We start from the raw sequence: 19,254 nt of genomic DNA on the forward strand, positions 1-19,254 counted from the left end.
TACTTTTCTTTTCAGTAACATTGTGTGTTTGTGTGTTTAAGGTTTAGTAAATAAACCTGTGCTGCGATTGTGAGGTTCTCACCAAACGTAGTTCACTACATTGTGACAGATAATGTTTATTTTGAACACAGCTAATAATAACAGGGAGGCGAATGCTTTCCTCTCAATAACCAAGAAAGAGTTAAAATACATGAAAACGGTTTATATGATTATCTGCGAACTAAATGTACCAAAGTGAGAACTGACTGCAAACTGTCCCAGTTCTATGTATTCTAAAAGAATTATACCTATTGGCACATGGCATATGTTCTCCTAAATTCGCAATGTATTTGTATTTTTTCTAATATAAAAACAGACATATATGTATATATTTAGTTTAATTATAATAATAATATATTAATATAAGTTTGTCATCATTTTTCGATATCACAGAAGCATCCTTCCCCTTTATTTTAAATATTTACATTAAACATTGTGTTTCCTAATCCTCTTATTTTATCTTCAACTTTAAATTAATAAAAGTATGTATTAAGCCCCTTCACAGTTTTATTAACTCTCGGCTATAACTTTAAACTGAACCTTGACAAAAATAGACAAAAAGGAAACAAACTCTGATGAGACAATTTCAGTTTAATGGACGTGTACGCACTTCACAAGTACATGCTGAATTTGAAATTAACACTCTGTGGTGACAAGTTCTCTGACTATCGTTCTACGTTCAACAACATTTAATGTAACATTCATCATGACGGTAAAATAACATCACATAAACACATCTAACAACAGTTAATGCACTTAGGCCTCATTATAGGTAGGTAGTGTATTGCTTTCAGTTAGTGAACCTTCACAGAAGGTAGTTTAAAGATAACTTCGTAATGTGGAAAAAGCATCTAAGTTATAATTATTTTCTATTAAATCTCACATAAACATAATACGACATGCAACAAAGAAGAAAATAAAATACAAAACTTTGCTGATAAGACATAAACGGTGTGGGTGAAATGTATTTTCCTTATAAACACTAGGACGAAGCACGAGGAGACATGAGCAGATTCAACCAAGCAAGCGTTTCCAGTGGTACTACTGTAGGTTCGGGTATGATATATGATAAAATAAATAACTGTTTATAAAGTGCACATACTACAGCTCATTGCACCAACCACACAAATTCCCTTCTGTCCTCACGCACAGTTCACATCCACTAAGATATGACAACATCTGGGTTTTAATCTACAGTTCAGTGTCTATTTACAGCCCAAACAGAATAGTCCTAACTGAGAGGGGAGATCATTACAGTCACGTCGACTGAATCCCACTGCAGCCTCCATATGGAGAGAGAGGACGAGGTGTGTTTCTAAACATGTAGGTTTTTATCTACAGCATCAGCAGGACATGAAATCAGCAGCAAACAATGACAGCACAGTGCATTTGGTTATAAGTAAGTGAGGGTGAGTATATCATAGTATGTGCATGTTCAACTTTCAAGACCAAAGGTGCTTCACACAGTCAAGCTCATATAAATGTATGACAGTACGTGTGTGCGTCTAATGAAGGAAGGTCAGATTGTGACCTTAGCACCATTTTGATTTAAAATCTACAACAGGATGAGATAATAGAAAAAAAAAACACACCTTACAGAGTCACGTAATGTAATACAACATCACCACACGTGTAAAAGTCAACGTGTCACCTCTCTGACACAGTCTCAACAATAACTGAACACTGTAATCTTCACAAAGGTCACATTTAGTGCATGGACCCAGAATTATATTGGAAGATGCTCTTTCTATTGACCTAACCTGCTGTGTTTCTAGAATTGCAACGCATTACTAATTTGATTAGAATTCTTAACTTGTATATTGTTTTATACATTCCAGGAAAATGCCGCAGGTGCATCGACTGATGTTCGGGTAACATACATGGGCGGGAGGGTTGGTCCGGGTGGCCACAGCTGGAGCTGTCACATCAATGCAGAGCCCTGAAAGAAACAAGGTAAAGTCTCTGGTCTCTGCACAAAATTTGGGACATGTCTCCCTCTTGTGGATGTTTGACTGTGTGCAAGGAATAAAGACTTTCATAATCAAAATGTGACAAAAGTGTCAAAGAAGCAAAACTGCAGACCAACCTCAACTATCAGCCGTGGGCACACATGATGATCGCCGTGATCTGCACATCGTTTTCTGTGAAACAGAGAGGGTCAAGAATAAAGGATTTATGAAAATTAATTTTTTAGCCCGGGTGGCATATATTATATTACCCCCTTAACATTTTTCGGTATCTATAATTTGCATATTTTGCTTACTATGGCATTTCCACCACATAAGCAATATGAAAATCTTGATAGTACACATACATTTTAGAGAGGCATAAACATCTATCCCACACAAAGTTCAAAGTAAATGTTTCATGGCCAGGACTGTGCTCTCTACCTTTGTATTTAGGCGATGATGAAGCGCTGAGTCAGAAAGCCAAGGATGCCTCAATGCCTCAGATGCCCCCATCCTCCAACTGATGACAAACACAGTGACACATAAATAATCAATGCATAGACCGCGTTTAAATAATATCACAGAATGTTATCATTAGACATTGGGTCGATACCTTTTATTTACAATAAGGAGCTTGGAGATGAAATCTTTGGCTTCTTCGGTGGTGTCTACAAACTCCTGCTCCTCAAAGTTCCACTGACAGGACAGGATGTTATTCAGAGTCTCGTTGTCGTCATCACCGAGGAAGGGGCAGAGACCACTCAGGCTGACGGGACGACGCGTACAGTCAGTGACATCTGAACGAGTTTAAAGAGAAAATGGAAATGCCTGTGTGATAGCGTGTTTACTCACAGCATGTATGTGATGACGCCGAGGCTCCACATGTCCGTGTTGAACGACACAAAGTCGTAGTTGATGACTTCAGGAGCGAGAAACTCCGGGGTGCCAAAATTCACTCTGAGCTTCTCCCTTGGTTTATATCTATGCAAGAGAGAATAACATTTTTCACGAGTCCAGCTGATATTAAAGCTGTAAATAAAATAGAAGCAAATAGCCGCACTTACATCCTGGCGAGGCCAAAGTCGATGATTTTGATCTTATTTGTGATGCGGCTCACGCACAGAATATTTTCTGGCTGAAATTCAAAACAAAACAAGTACTTTAACACAGCTTTGATAAAACCACAAGAGCGTTTAAATTCGGTGTGTTATTTAGCTTCGTTTTTTATAACCTTTAGGTCCAGGTGCAGGATGTACATTTTGTGCATGTGCTGCAGGCCCTCACAGATCTGCCTGATGAACCCCACAGCGTCCAGCTCCATTAAAGTGTAGTTTTCATCAATGATCCTGTCGAACAGCTCCCCTCCACCAACACTAAGGTCAAAAACAAAATACATAAAAAACATGAAAACTCACAGAATTTAAAGCTCATCAAATATTAAGCCTAATTATATGGTGACAAAAATGATTAAGACTGAATTTTTGATCTAAACTAAATAAACAATCAAATAAATTAGCAGAAATTCCTGCAGGTGTCCCGCTAAATCAGTACAATTCAAAGGATGTTCATTTGCAGTAAAGTGATGAATGAGCTATTTTTGAAATGTATAAACGAATGTGCTGAAAATATAAAAGAAGGAGGAGCATACTATTCAAGTACAAGGATGATGTCATTCCTTGACTCATAAGCTGCATAGAGCTGGATCAGGCTGGCATGGTCCAGATTATTCATGACCAGGATCTCATTCTTCACCACCTCCTACCAAAAACACAGGTGCAGACAGACACACGCGCACACAGATGCAGAAGCAGACAAACACACACAAATGCAAACAAACACACAGAGACACAGGCGAGACAGCACACACACACACACACACACACACACACGATGAGAGGTGTCAGCTGTTCTCTGCTATGAGACAATGCATCTTCTCTTCTAGGTCAAACATTTCTCACCTAGGTGAGAAGTATTCCCTTTGCTACTGTTCCAAGTGTGGCCTTGTACCGTACTACTATGTACTCAAAATGTGTAACTGAGCCCCTGTCCTGCTTTTTATATCATGTGTCGTGGCTCTCACTGTCACTGTACTCATCAAAATAGGACTGGTTCATTATTCATGGCCGTGTACGCTCGGTGCCGTACCTTTTCCTTCTGAACCCTGGCTTTGATGACCTTCGCTGCCAAAGTGAGACCCGAGGAGTTTTCGACACATTTGTGCACTTGGCCGAAACGGCCCCTGGAGGAGGGACAGAGAAGGAAAAAGCTGAATTCCGGAGTTGCCATCTGAAGTCGTACAGCTGAGAGGCAGAGAAACAGTTGTGTAACAGGACAGAGTTTTTACGTGTTTTCCCATGAGAAATCAAAAAGTGATCTTGCTTCAAACAGGGATTCCTAATCTGTTATTTCATTAAATCTGAGCAGCGCCCTGTCTCTTCTTTGAAGACCTGGATTAACACTTAGTGATTAGCTACCAGCTGGCACCGTGGATACAGTTTCACATACCACTCAGTCCTGGAGTAAAAATAACCGCTGTGACTCTGAAGTTATGAACCAGGGGGAGAGAAGAGGAGTGGGGATGCAGAGGGGGGGGTGGGTTACGCAACCGGGCTTCATGGGAATTGAAACTCTTTCTCATCATCTCTGATTGTGTGATGATTCAACTCGTCACGGCAGCTCTGATTTCCATCTTTGATTTCAGAAGTACAACACTCACCCTCCCAGGACCTCCTGCCAGTTGATGGTGTAGAAGTTGCTGATCTGGTTTGGCTTGGCCGAGACAAGGCGGTGATTAAAAGGAGCTGCTGGAGGAGGAGTGTTGTCTAAGGTCGGAAGGGAGGGGGGGGGGGGGGGGGGGGGCGAGAGAAAAGATATAATCTGTATTAACAGGTTATTAGGAATGTGAGAACATGGGGGCTTCATTGTTGATCAGCTACAAGGAGGCCTTCGACAGGGGGCCATGGCTGCCATAATCAAGTTAGCACATTGTGCACTAACGCGCTATGATAAACACGCTGATATCAGAGAAGCGTGACTATATATCTTCCACTTACGCAGCCAGACAATCCTAAAGGCTTTAAATTACTTCTTACTGCTGTGCTGTACCCACCTGGCGTTATCGGATGGGCCAACGAGTGACACTGTGTCTTAATTACCTCTAACGCACTTTGGTATTTCTGTGGTGCATATTGAATGATTCATCAGCCTGGTAGATTCATCAGTCTAGTTCTGGTATGAACTTATATGCAGTTTAAGAGTCCTTTAACCATTTTAATTCAAACTACCAAAGCAAATTTAGACACTGGATCTTCACTGGATCTTCAAATATCTCCAACATGTAAGTTTTGCTATATTAAATAATTACATCGGTGCCTCACAGTGGACAACAAGAATTATAGCTATTATTATTATTATTTAATCTTCCATCTTCATGAGTTTTGATTTACCAATAAAGAACCGCTCCTCCTCCTCGTCCTCCTCCTCTTTTTCTGCATCGTTTCCCTTCTTCTCTGTCTCCAGCCGTTGTTTGAGGTTTAACTGGATTTCGACTCCATCGGCCCTGAACACGGCCCAGCCCTCAGACTCCAGCTTTTGTTCATCCTCCTCCCGGTCTCCTCTCTTCTCCTCCTCCATCAGCTGGCTCTTTGTGAGTTCCTCCACCAAAAAGTGCTCCTCGGTCACAAAGGTCTTGGCAGTTGAGCCGCTCCCCTCGGCTTTCTGGTCTTGCTCAGCTGGGGAAGCATCTCTGTGGTCATCAGGACAAAAACAAGTTGATGGTATACATTCTTATCATTATTATCATTATTATTATTATTATAATTCAAGAGGTTTTGTGCAAAGATGTGGCTGATCGACCACAGCAAAATGAGAAACAAATCAGTGAGAAGTCTGGAAACATATCAGTATATTAGATACACAATCTCCAGACTACTGTACTGAGAACTGTGTAAAGGAGCTTTTTGTCTTTATGGTCAATATCACATTAACGTGAAATATCCCTCGGATTTATTTTCAGTTGATTTTGATGTATTAAAACCATCATAATTATCAACTAGCAGAAACAGGCTCTTTATCAGAATCACACTTTACGTTTGTCTTTATTCATTATAAAATATTATATAATACAACACAACGTAATTTAATACTATATTATATCATATCATAGAATGTTTCACCTTTTATAATATAGCTTGGTTTCCTATTGATCAGCTGGTTGATTACTCTATGAATCGTTGCAGATGTTATATGGATTAAACATTTAGTTACCTCGTAGCAGCTGGTTCTTTTTCAGCTGGGATCTCTGGGGCTGCAGCCGAAGCTTCCTCCTCCTTCTTTTCCTCTGGGACCTCTTCATCCTCTTTCACATCCTCCTCCTCATCAAGCTTGGGTTCCTGCTCTGTAACCACTGCCTCCACCTCAGCTACCTTCTCCCCCGCTCCCTCCTCACTCGATGCCTCGCGTTCCTTGGCCGCCTGGGAATCTTCTCGCACGTAGTCCACCAGATTGGGAGCGGCGGCATCGAGCTGTTGACCTTTGGGTGAAACTCCGGCCTCCAGATCCAGAAATCCGGTGGTGAGCTGGTGATCGGATTTCTCCACATTTTCCCTGTTGAGCTTCTGCACCTCTTCCAGAAGCAACACCTGCTTCTTCAGGGAGACATTATCTGAAAAAAAAACAAAGTCCAAACTGAATTTACACTTACACTTTTACAACCTGCAAAATATTCACCATAGCTTCCTGTCATATTTAAGGCTGTGAAAGGGTTAGAGGGTAAAGCGTGAGGTTGTCAAATATCTCAGTCTGACCTTTCGAACTTTGTCACGATTCCAATGCAAGTATAGCAGTACTTTTAAAAGAATATCACATCAACACAAAACATGTTCAAGGCATAGACGTTTTGTGAGCAAATGCATGTATTTATATTAACTAGAAACCTAGAACCCGGATGCTTAAGCACTAAATTACAGCATTTCTGTTGTAGAAGTATATAACTTTACAATTGTACAAACTATAACTGCATGTGGATCTCAGCACCTGCTGTGTCAGGGGGCTTCATCCTCTTCTGAGCTTTTTGATTCTGTGGGCTTAAAGAAGGCTTCTCGGTGCCGTCTTTAGCTTTATGGTCTTTCATCTGTGAAATAGAAAGAAAAAACTTTAAAAGAATATAACGGCACAATTTATTTACATAGCATGATATCATTTCAAAAGAAAAAATCTGAATTACGGTGTTATATAATAAGAATAGCTTGCTGTTCTTCTTTATCCAAACATTGCTTCTTCTGTTCTTACAGTATAATTAAAAGGCAAATATATATATTTTTTCTCTTTGCCTACATATCACTGGTTTGGCTATGCAAACATTTCATATGATCACACTTTTCTTGTCAACGTTGCCTGCACGAAAACAACTACAGCCCTTTAAAACAAAACCATGACGGACATTGTTGAACACAAAAAAGAAAAGAACACCAACACACACAGACAAATTGACAAGACAAGTTCCTTTGAGAAAACAGCTTGTAAAGGACAATACACATACAAATCTTCCACATTTGCGAAGGGCGAGGAAATGCTTTGGTCCGTGGAGCTTTATCTTGAGAGACGGTTGCGGAGAACTGGGCTCACATGCAGGAGTTATCTGTTGATTCCCATTACTGGTTTTATTAGAGGTAGTTTTCTAGTAAAAAGACAAGATGGCAACGTTTAGTCGGTTATATGGAAAGGAATGAAAGTATCACATGTTAAATATGAATGTTAACAAAAAACTGAACATAGAATATGATGAAGTTAAGGTCAGGCAACATTAGAGGTGAGGCAGAACTGGTGTAAATAATTCAGTGAAATGACAGAGACAGGAAGGTTTTGATGAAGTTAGAGCCAAATGGCAAAAAGACAAATTAATCAATAACTGGATGAAATGAAACACAAAGTTATGAAAAGGACAAAGTAGAAGCAGCACCTCCTTTGTTTGCATCTTACACACTAGTGTACTGCACATCTCCATACTCAGACTGACTGGTACGGCATGCCTTTGATTATTCATGGCAGCTGGAGAGACAGCAGCAGGGCAGTGAATTTATAGCTTATCACTTGTCACACTGGGCGACGGAATGCAATGCTGACCCCGAGCGGAAAATATTACAAGCGACCAGTAGGCTGTTGTTCAAATGTCTCAGCTGGAGAAAGGCACCAAACACTCTGTGATCAGGTTATAGCAAATGGAAAAAACCTGTCTTGAACCGCACGGGCCTGTCTCACATTTGTCCTCTGAATGCTGTCGTGAGGTAAACAGCACAGGGGGTGGGGTGGGTGGGGGGGTATTTTGGAGCGACTGCGTTTCCCCAGCGACAGCAGTGTTTGCAAGAGTTCAAATCTCTGATTGGGAGAGCCTTGTGGGGGGGGGGGGGGGGCAGTAACAGACAGAAATCTCACACCTCAGAAGGTGGCGGAAGATGGAGTAACCACCTGACAAGTGCTCTGACGACAACAGAGATTCCTTGAAATGTGACTCACATGGAAGCCGTCGGATCGGTATGTGGTCATCAATCATCCGTGTATAATTTAAGTTATAAATTAAGGGTCCACACTGTCCAGGTCGTATCTTAATTTCACAAATATGCGGATTCGAATAGAAGACCGTTGTGAACTGGGCAGGATGACGCAAGTGCCTCCACAAGAATGTGATAACACGCTCTCAGGACATCACAATCCCTCAGGTACTTGTGCACTTTGCCTGTAGGTCACGAAGGAAAAGAGATACGGCTCTTCACATCGAGAGCCATGCATGTGATAGTGGTGTGGTGATGTCTGTAAGTGCAACAGAAGGCTCTGATTCCAAGTAGCACAGATTGACCTTTATTCAATGTAATGATCGGACTTAAGGTGGGATCATTAAAGGAAAATTCTCAGGTTTGATTTATGGCTGTCACGGCAAATGTCATTCAGTCTCAAGGGTTTGGACAATCCAGACAAGGCAACGTTCACATTCATAATTATACGATCATAATTATATAAATACATATTTACTTTTTTTACTTTCTAAACCGGCACCAGCGGTTCTCAAGCGCTGCTTTCTGTGTTAAATGCAGATCTTTATTGGAGCCGCTAAATCAAAACTGCTTTGACATCATTATCAGAAGGAATCCCAATAACATTTTATGTAGAGTTATTTTCCGCTGCAGAATCACATTGCACTTGGACTCCAGGCATCACACTAGATACAGCAGAGGGGCTAACGACTGGAAACTATCGGTGGTGAAGAGGTGGCATGGCATTTAAATGGGCAGACGTGGGGAGACACGGACAGGTGGAAACAAATCCGGTTTGAGGGAGACAGAGCGAGAAACAAGAGAGGAGGGGAGAAACACCGACTCACTACAATTTGTTGACACCTAACTCCCTGTGAGCTGAAGGGGTTAAAGCCCTTTTTGACCACAAACACTGCAGCCCCGTTCCAAAAACAGCATATTCTAAACTGGGCCACTCATATTTCACCCCTGGCCTCACACCGGCCCTCTCGTGCCCTGCCGGGAGGTCCCACAGCCGGCCGCATGCCAAGATGGCCACGTTGCATTCAGCGCAGGGGTTGGTACAGATCTGAGTTAAATCGGGACTTTATATAAGCTGTGACGTACGTATAGTGAGGAAACTTACATAACACCATGAACATTTGTGTCCTTAATCACTTTGTCTTCAATCAGCAAATTGGCAAGTATACTGAGGCCCCTCACACCTGCCTTAAATGAAGCATTCAGCACATGAGCCAAGTCACATTCATAGGCAACATGGATGATTTACTGCTATGATCCTTTTCACATGTTCTGCCAAGAACAACAAGATCCTGGTCAAAATCGAAGTCAGCTAAGTCAGATAATACATGGGATCATTGAGCACACTGACATGATCGGGACTAGACGTCCATAGTGATGGACCGACTGCAACACCTTTAGATTCTTCAAATTATAAATCCACTGGGAAATATCAAATGCAAGATTCAAAATGTTAAATGTATACTTCAGAATCTAAACTGGAAGAATATTAAACTCTCAGTCTAAACAACAGTAGCAGAAGTTGGATGATATTTCTCCAAAACCCACTTTATGCAACAACAATATAATTCAGGCTCTTGTCATTAGACTACACTGTACAAAAATATGTTTGGATTTTCAGCATGTCAGGCTCTTGACCTCACCTTGTCCAGTTTCTTGGTTACTGCGTCTGTAGACGTTTTTTTCTTGATCGGTAGCTTTAGTTTATTGTCTTTGGGTTTGCAGCCCTTCCGAGCCGCGGGGCCTTTCAGTATCAGCTCCATAATCTTAGAACTCTTCACCGTCTCCCCGATGAAGCCGATCACCTGCTGCATGCTGAGGACCAGCTTTTCCATCCCCTCCATCTTCTGAGCCTGCTGCTCGGAGCGCTGGTTCACCACCGACATGATGGTGCTCATCTCCTGGCATATCTCCTTCACCTCTCGCCCCACGACCTGGGTCTGGCTCATCACCTTCGGCGGCAGATGGATCTCCTCCTTGTCCACCTTCAGATTCTCCATATCCTTTTCGATGCCGTCGATGTCCTGAGACATCCCGTCCAGGCGGTTCAGCACCTTCTCTTGGATGTTGATGAGCTTGTCCATCTTGCTGCTCAGCGACTCAATCCGATTTTGGATGAGGTCGAAGCTCATGCCGCCGTCGTCTCCCTCTGTGTTCACTACCAAGGCACTCATGGCTTCCGGTGATTTTAAAATCACGTTAAGACGCCAACTTCAGACAAAAATAGGACCGGCAGCGTCCGTGTCAAAGAATAAATCCTAGCCAGCTCTACCTTTCAGTGCACCGCCCTTGACAGCTATGCTATATATTTAAAACTGTTAAACCCTGTGGAATAAGCTCTGGAAAGTATCATTTAAAAGAATCTATTTCTCTCAGACTTCATCCCCGGCTCCTTCTCTCCACAATAGCAATGGTATTAAGAATGGAGTGAGCCGGTGTCCCTAAATGTAAATGGACAGCCTACGTCAGCAGGGGTCAAGTGTTTGGGGTGGGGGCTTGGCAATGCTTGGGCTATGAGACATTTGAGAGCCTTCAAGTGTTAAGCCCACCACCGTCACTCGCCTGCTGGGTGTCAAAATGGTCACTGTACACAGTCCTCCTTCAACGTGTAAGACAAGTGGGACAATGCTCATTCATTAAAAAAAATAAAATCCTTTTCAAATGACTCGCTGTAACAGGTGGACGTGTCCGGTTCCCGTTCTGGAGAGGACTGAGCAGGTGTCCACGAAAGGAGACGGGTAAAGAGTGAGCTCCCAGGTGGGTTTTTTTTAAGCGGAGGAATACGTTGAGATTCAAAATAGAAGCTGTGTTGACAACTTAAAAAACAAAAATACAAATCTAATGACCGTAATGGCATTGAGGAGACTAAAACCACCGAGCTGCTGGTTATGTAGCAGCGCTGCTTGCGTTTCTGTCTGAGCACCGATGTGGACGAGGAGCGTGTTGCAATGCCAATGCCCTCGTATCTCCTGAACGCCTGTAACATGCACCCAGTGTTGAAACGTGAGGAACCCTGTGGTTCCCGGGGACCTTCTGCTGAAAGAAGAGACAGGACACCTGTGATTTATACGCTGCCTGCTCACTGACACAAACATCTACTGAGAACTTCAATTAAAAGAGCACAGCTTCAATTTTACCTTAGCTCTTGTAATTAGAGCGTAATCCGTGTCCCCTATAAGTCAAAATATGATTTATTGTAATAACAGACGTGTTAATCAACTCACAGGCTCCCGATTATGCAAGGTCTGCGAAAGCCTCGCTGCTGTCTATTCAAGCTATTTCCTGACGACTTCATCCTCACGCTCGTCCCAAACTCATTTAGCCGCCATAAATTCACAGATGATAGAGCCGAGGGGAGACTCCCGCATTGCTCAAGCCACCATGAAATGCTTTGTGACAACAGAGGCAGGGATTGCAAAACTGAGCCACGGTGACCCCAGCCAAACCCGCATCACCCCGGTGGCTCGAGCCCAAAGCCATCTACGCGGTGGAAAGGCCCGAGGAGGGACATGAACTTGGCGGCGAGAGCAGGGTTGCACAGGGTAATGTGACGGAAGGGACGGAGTTTACTTGTCAGCTCGTGTTTCCCGACAAGTCATCGCACACAAGGCCGCATGTCACTTTCTGTCTCAAAAGAACCGAACTGCGTCGTGCAAGAGCAGCTTGACCCCTTGAAGTCTCAATTTCCCTCTGGGTTCAGTCATGTTAGATGACTACAAGGGGAAAAACAAGTGATTCTGACGGGGCAGAAACAGATGGGAGTGGAAACCAGCCATCAATCAGTCACTGGGACGCCCACACCTGTCTCTGGATGCCAGCAGATGACAGACAACGTAGGTCATTTGCAGCATGTTGTGTCAATTTGTCGGGCAGGGATTGTCGACTTTCTGATGCCGTGTTGTGCAGGGAACACACCGACCGGCGTTTTTTGTCACTCAAGCTGCATGAAGAATTTTCAGTGATTGTTTCAGAAGGTGTCAAAAGAAAGAAAAAAAAATTATATATACGTCAATGGCTCAATTGCCACGAGCCTATCAGACGGGCTCTTTAGGGTTATGAAACGCTGCAGGGGATATAAACAGACTGTTACACAAAGCCAACATGGACTTTATCACAGCATCTTGACCAGCGCTCAAAGTGCTCTATCACCTCCTCTGCCAAACCCATGGAGGCATGTGTATGCAACAAGGTGGCAGCTGAGGAATCACGGCCCTGTCTCACTGGTGCATGATTAGAGAGGTTAGATCATGTCACAGGGGAAGGATCAGGATCCCTGGAGACAATGTCAAATGCATGAAGTTCCCTGGAAAGACTGTGAAAAATGTGACGAATAATTCAGTGTTTGTGGGCGTGTGTGTGTCCTCGTTGACTTTGTGGTATGAACTTTAAAGGTAAATTTAAAAGCACATTGATGATTAGTTTACCGAATGATTCTGAAACCAAAGGTATAAATCTGACTTAATATCATTAAGATACATTTAGCACTGCAGTTAATAGTCATATCCATTATCTGCTATTTGAAAGATTTTCCAGTAAATTATAAAAATGATTTCTGATTTGTTTGTCTGTTTGTGTGCGAAAAACCATTTTTGTTCTTTATCTGAACAGATGTACCAAAAAACAAATGTGTGTAGTAGGAAATATGATTAATCTGTTAATTAAAACAATTAATTGATCATTAAATTAACTCAAGTAATGGATTTCCTGGATTATCACTGAGTCTTTTTTATGTAGTTTATAATAAGTGGATGGTTAAGCTGGATATAATAATAATAAATAAGAGACACACTTAAATCAGTATTGGATCATTTTACAGAAACTGTTTTAAGCTTTACACTTTCCCTAAAGCATAATTGTTTTTATACACCATGTGACATGTTGAGTAGTATTGTCTGTAACTGACAAAACAAACTGCAAAAACAGCCGCTCAAATGTAGTTGTGTTCAGTTTGACATTTCTTTCCCTGACTAATCCATACATGTGCTATGTGGTATATGTTTGAATACCATGACCTCAGCTGTGGCCTGTTTGTTCGGCGTCTGGGAGAAGGTGAACTATTCAAAATGGAGCAGCACCTCCCGCACAGAGAACACAATGTCCTGGGAAGCAGTGGGTCTGTGTGCCGTGGCTACTGTCCAGTCACCCCTCCGGTCTCCACTCGCACAACGCGCCGCCTGCCAGCTCTGGCTATGCTCTCTCTTGGAAACTTGCGGGCTTGAATGTGTGTGGCAGCCATGAAACTTTACTCCCTGCTCTAACGTCTAGGACGTCTCCTCTGTTCTTTCCCTGTCATCTCAGCTTTTCTCTTGGCATGTGAGCACATTCTGCTGCTGCTCGTCACAGGGCTTTTTGGTTTTTGTTTTACAGAGTTAGAGAACATTAGACTCTATGTTGTGCTGATTCAGGACATTGTACATCTGTCTAGAAGTACACGGTTGTTGAGAGATTTTCATCTGATGTTCACTAATGCTGTTTGGAACTGGACATGATCCGATAAACATAACATAACATAACTTGAAACTATTTATTAACTGCTGTAACTTGCACTGATGGAAAATAACTACACATTATTTCAAACAGCTACTTTTCAGATCATTGTTAAACATGTAAATCATGCACTGCAGTCAATTAAGCCAGTAAAGTATAAAGTAGTTAAATTACCTTTACATTGGTGAAGTGGGACCATAAAATGACACTTCATGATATATGATAATAAAGTAAAATGTACCATTGTGTATAATGAGACATATTTTAAATATATTTCCCTGATAATACTTTAGAAAATGTATACATGCATCACTTGTATTTGCTTGTGATCATTCAAGAATAACCAGTGAAATGCACTAAACTCAAATGTTCTTCTCGGGTTCAGAAATTCATTGATAATTTCCACTACACAATACAACACAGAAAGTATCATCTCATTGGGGAAATGTATAGATGTATAAGGTTTTCCAATATATTTCATCATTTCAAAAATATAGAACGTTTTGTTGGAACTGCTTCACTTTTAATTAATTCTTAAATTTCTCCAAAACTTCTGACATTTTGAAATAGAATATTCTCAGCTGCAGACTTTGTTTAATATCTAAAAGAGTAGTAAGATATTTAGCAACTTTCCATCAGCTTTGTGATATTGTGTACTTTTTTTTATTATTATTTGAGTTGGCATCTTGTGGTTTTCCTTGAGAGATGTTGACAATAAAATAGTTGTCCAAGGCAGGGGATTAGAAAAGGTCACATAACACAGTAAGACAACTTCCTGGATATGGGGTCAATGTTTTTGTGGCTTTTTTACTTAAAAACTGCGGAATAAAAAACACCTAACTGATTAACCACTGGATATCTGAGTGTATTCATATTTAAGTGAAGATAACAACCTGGATCTTGTGTCACGAGGGTTTTTTGAAAAGTAGACCCAAGTAACCCCACTTGTACTTGAGAAATACTTTCAAGTCCAGTGTTTCTTCTTTTGGCAAGATATTTCCAGATGCACTATTATTAGCAGTATGGAAATATAAGGAGCCCCATACATTAAGGATGGATCTGAGGTTAGTGACAGAATTCAAAGAAAGCCTATTTGTATACTCGAGGATCTCCTGCCGTAAATGTCAGTGTGGATCTCTTAAATGCCAAAAGAGGAATGGAAACAAGAGCGGGTGAGGGGGCTTCAGCTTGTCCCTGCAGCACACTATCACAGAATTAAAGATAACTGCAGAATGTGAGTATATATATTCCATGTGCAGCAAATACATTCATACCCAGTATAAATACGCATTTCAAAAATGTCAACAAGTAACGCAGGTTCGTATCTTACCTTTATTAAGAAATAGCTAACCCTATAACATGCGCTCGAACCTATATTTTATTTTGTCAAGCACTATGACAGTGCTACAATGCTGAATCACAGCAGCCATGTCATTTATTGACCACTAGATGGCAGCAGAATCATGACATTGAGCCTCCGTCGTGTCTGTGTCACGCTCCACCACTAGAGCTCACTGTTCCTTCACAGCTCATTTTCAAATCCCTCCACTCATAAACACCACCAACACCTTATCTCATGTTCTATCCTGCCTGCTGATGTCCATAGCATAACTCCAGCCACTCGTGCATCACGGCTGTAGCAGCCTCACCTGTCACTCAGATACTGAGAATTATGCTGCAAGGATATAATCCCCATATGTTGAGCTAATTTATTTAATTAAATTTGACATTTAGAGAGAACATAGCATAGCGAGTGTAAAGCAAGCACTTAATTGCACAAATGAAATACACTTTAAAGGCAACGCAAAGATGGCTTTGTGCACAGCGAAATCCTCATTAAGCTTCTTAATGAATAACTTACGAGACGAGCCTCTCTGTTGGCTGGGAGCAAAGTGGAGTTATGATTGAAGAGGACATGCCAGTATTATCCCAGTTATTTAGAAATGGCAGACACTTCGAGAAACCTGATGCAAAGATAAATCATGACAGCACCTAGCCTCTGCTTGCTGCTGGCAACATGTGTGTTAAAAGACTTGTGAGCTGGATGTCGACCACAGAATTTAAGAAAGTGAAGATTGATAATACTAACATGAACAAAAAGACATAACTAATCAATTGAAAGCAGGGACACTTAAATCTAATAAGAAATGATCCAAGAGATCCAACCTTTTTCATCTGTTACCTTAAAGTACATACATATCTATCACGCGTGTACATGTACTGCAGATGCATCCAAGCTTAATTAAGCTTTTAGGACATTCCGTCCTGCCAAAATAATGCAAAACAACAACAGCTCTATAAATACTATATAAAATAAAAACATATTCAGCTTCACAAGTTACTACAAAGAGGACAGTAATATTATTATATAAGGAAGGTCATTAAATCTGCAGCTATCCCCTCTGAGGACAGTCCAAATCTGTTAATGATATATGAGTAACTGATAAAGGCATGAGGTACAGGTATAGTTGCTTTGATATGCTATATATAAATGAATGATGCTCAATATGTAGATCTCATCTCTCCATTATCATATGGAAAAGGTGACATTGCAAAGAAATGGTTTCCTCCTTCTAACTACCATCCTCAAGACAAGAGTTTGAAGAGAACATATTGTTCAGTTGGACTTGATTTTCAATGGACTGCGATAGAATAAGTCTTTTATTGTCCTAAAAATTGTCCCATCTTCATCAACTAATATCAAAACACATAAATATGACACCAACAAAACTACTTTCGGCAATGCTTGGTCCACAAACAGTAAAATACACAAGTGAAAATGTGAAATTGATCCATCAACATCTACAATTGTAACAAGGTTAATATCACTGCTGCATTCAAACCTGTTGACCTGTGTTGCTCAGCGAATGTCTGAGTGTTAATCCTGAGGTCGAATCAGTACCTGAGACGCAGGTGGAGTAGACGCTCTGTGCCTCCTCTCGTAGCAGAGTACATCCCACAGCCTGTGCCAGAGGTAGGAGGCAACCAAACACATGCCGTTGACGAGCCACGCATCCAAGCCAGTGACAAATTTCTCCATGGCTTTAACTTTACTCCTCATGCTGCTCCTGCAGTCTTTTTTTATTTCTTCTTCCTATCTTTAACCACACACCGGCCCTCGTGGAGCTTAGGGAGAAGAGAGTGGAGTGGAGGAGCGATGGAGGAGATGACAGCTTCTTCTCTGGGTAAGGACCGCCCAAATATTAATACTATCCTCTGCAGCCACTGTTAATTCAGTCAACACCCACCCCCATCCCCCCCAACTCTCAGAGTTAAAGGACAAGCAGTGTGTCCTTGGGACAAAGGAGTGACAGGTGCCAGAGCTTCATCTCACTCCGTCTCACCTCACTCCTTTACACCCTTTTCATTACTTTATTCCCACATTCCTCTCTGTGAATGAACTATGTGAACAAGAGTCCATGGAAAACACAATTTAGCTGAAACACGGCCCTGACATTGAGAACCAAGAGAACCATGACAGGGGTTTAGTGTCCCTGTCATCACAGACACTTGGGATGTGGTGTAAATAAATAGCCTGTGCTATTGGATTACTGCTGCAAATGTCAGACTAACTCTCATGTGAGGGGTCGCACTCTGTGGTCCCTGCTTTCTGACTTTTATATGATCCCTTATTGTTTTCCAAACCTTGATTACAGCAAACAGTGTAAACACAAGAGAGTTATAAGTGTCTGTCCTATTTAAGGATTTCTGAACTGTGCCACTTAGTCTGCATTTTGTGCAACAATTAGACACTTTGAGAGGCATCATCTGGCCGCTAGTGGCATGTGCAGCATGTCTGGGATCCTCCACACTCTCCTGGCCTCCCCAATGGCACTGCCTAATGCAGAAATGAGCTCACTTTCGGATGGGAGCTGTGGACTCGCCGCTCAAATGAAAGGAATTACTCACAGTGTCTCAGTTATGTGTTACATAAAACTACTACAGTTACAACTGTCACATGTAAAAAGTGAATCTCAGTCTATGTGTTATACACTATTTGTGGAACATCTTGCTCATCACTATTTGGCAATAGATAAAAGGGACATTTCCGAAATCTATGTTGACAGGGATGCAGTTTGCTGAGTAGGCACTACACATGGTGTCAGATTTGGCCATTTTATACTACGAAAGACCATATTTAATCATCATTAACTGGAATGTTAGTAGAATGAGGGCACACCACTGCACAGTCCAAGTTCTACTGTACCAGGTTAAACTGTAACAAATTCCACACTCATAATTATCAGTCCCCTGCATATGCCTAATTGTTTTCATCAAAATTAATCATTTATTCTCTGGAAAATCTGAGAAAATGCCCAACTTTATATCTCATGTTCATAAAGATAGTGAAAATAAAAAATCCTGGATCTGCTTCCTGTGATTTTGGTGGAGGTAAAATTTTTTATGTTTTTTAATCTTTACAGTAAATATAACAGGAATATTATCTGTTTTTTATTGGATTTTTCGAATTGGTGAATGCACTGGTATGTAACAGCATTTCTACTGTTAAAACATGCATTAGCACCCTCTGGTGCGGCTCAAGCAGACTCAAGGTGGACTCAAAAAGCATATTATTACATTTTTAAACAGACCTATTATGAGGAATTTATTAACTGCATGGATACCTCTAGTTCACACTTCATTTCCCAGAAGCAGCGCATGGCTTTCACCTTCTCTAAATAGGGGAGGAGGGCCAGCTTGGTCATGTTTCGGCTGTTGGCAAAATGATGAACTGACTTCACCTTGGCCCCTCTCCCTGAGGGGGACCCTTGGCCGCCAGCCCTCTCCCTTGTGAGCCCTCACTCCGTCTCCTCAGCCTGGTCGACCCCTCTGGTGTGTTTCTCTTGGCTGGATCTTTAATCTGAGCAGAGAAAAGGAGAACGACTGAGGAAAAGTGCGGCAAATCACCAAATTAAAGAAAATAGCAGCTACTAAATCATGTCAGAATTTTGTTAAACTAAACAATGACTTTCCTTACTTTAAATTGTACATCATTAACAGTACGAGGACATTGTACAACTATAGAATTGTTGTAAAAAAGTAGTGCATTATAACTTTCCAGGAGGCTTGAGGTCTTCAAGTCATATAGTAACTGAATTGGCTTTTTGTTATTATTTTTTTCAGGCAAATGAATAGGTGTTTTGAGGCTTTAACATGCACAAATTCGCCACTCCTGCGCAGAAGTGAATGCGCACCTCCTGTCTATACATGTTTTTTATTTTGTCGTGTTT

The 19,254-nt window shown here is 41.4% G+C and overlaps 1 protein-coding gene across 2 annotated transcripts; it reads right to left on the bottom strand.

Moving 5' to 3' along the window:
* Positions 1 to 610: 610 nt before the first annotated feature.
* mylk4a (myosin light chain kinase family, member 4a) lies at positions 611 to 10,944 on the bottom strand. 2 transcript variants are annotated; one of them, XM_062405294.1, is made up of 15 exons: positions 10,180 to 10,944; positions 7,528 to 7,665; positions 7,023 to 7,119; positions 6,255 to 6,651; positions 5,435 to 5,733; positions 4,705 to 4,810; positions 4,134 to 4,227; positions 3,637 to 3,746; positions 3,220 to 3,361; positions 3,053 to 3,123; positions 2,841 to 2,969; positions 2,602 to 2,754; positions 2,430 to 2,508; positions 2,126 to 2,180; positions 611 to 1,978 (listed from the first exon to the last, which is right to left on the bottom strand). In XM_062405294.1, exons 1-14 carry the CDS (start codon positions 10,708 to 10,710, stop codon positions 2,127 to 2,129), a joined length of 2,400 nt encoding a protein of 799 aa, XP_062261278.1. In that variant the 5' UTR covers positions 10,711 to 10,944; the 3' UTR covers positions 611 to 1,978; position 2,126. The 2 variants fall into 2 exon arrangements, with proteins under 2 accessions (XP_062261278.1, XP_062261279.1); XM_062405295.1 differs by lacking the exon at positions 7,528 to 7,665.
* Positions 10,945 to 19,254: the final 8,310 nt, after the last annotated feature.

This window comes from Platichthys flesus, chromosome 14 (genome assembly GCF_949316205.1).
Source record: "Platichthys flesus chromosome 14, fPlaFle2.1, whole genome shotgun sequence".
In the NCBI taxonomy this organism is placed as follows: domain Eukaryota; kingdom Metazoa; phylum Chordata; class Actinopteri; order Pleuronectiformes; family Pleuronectidae; genus Platichthys; species Platichthys flesus.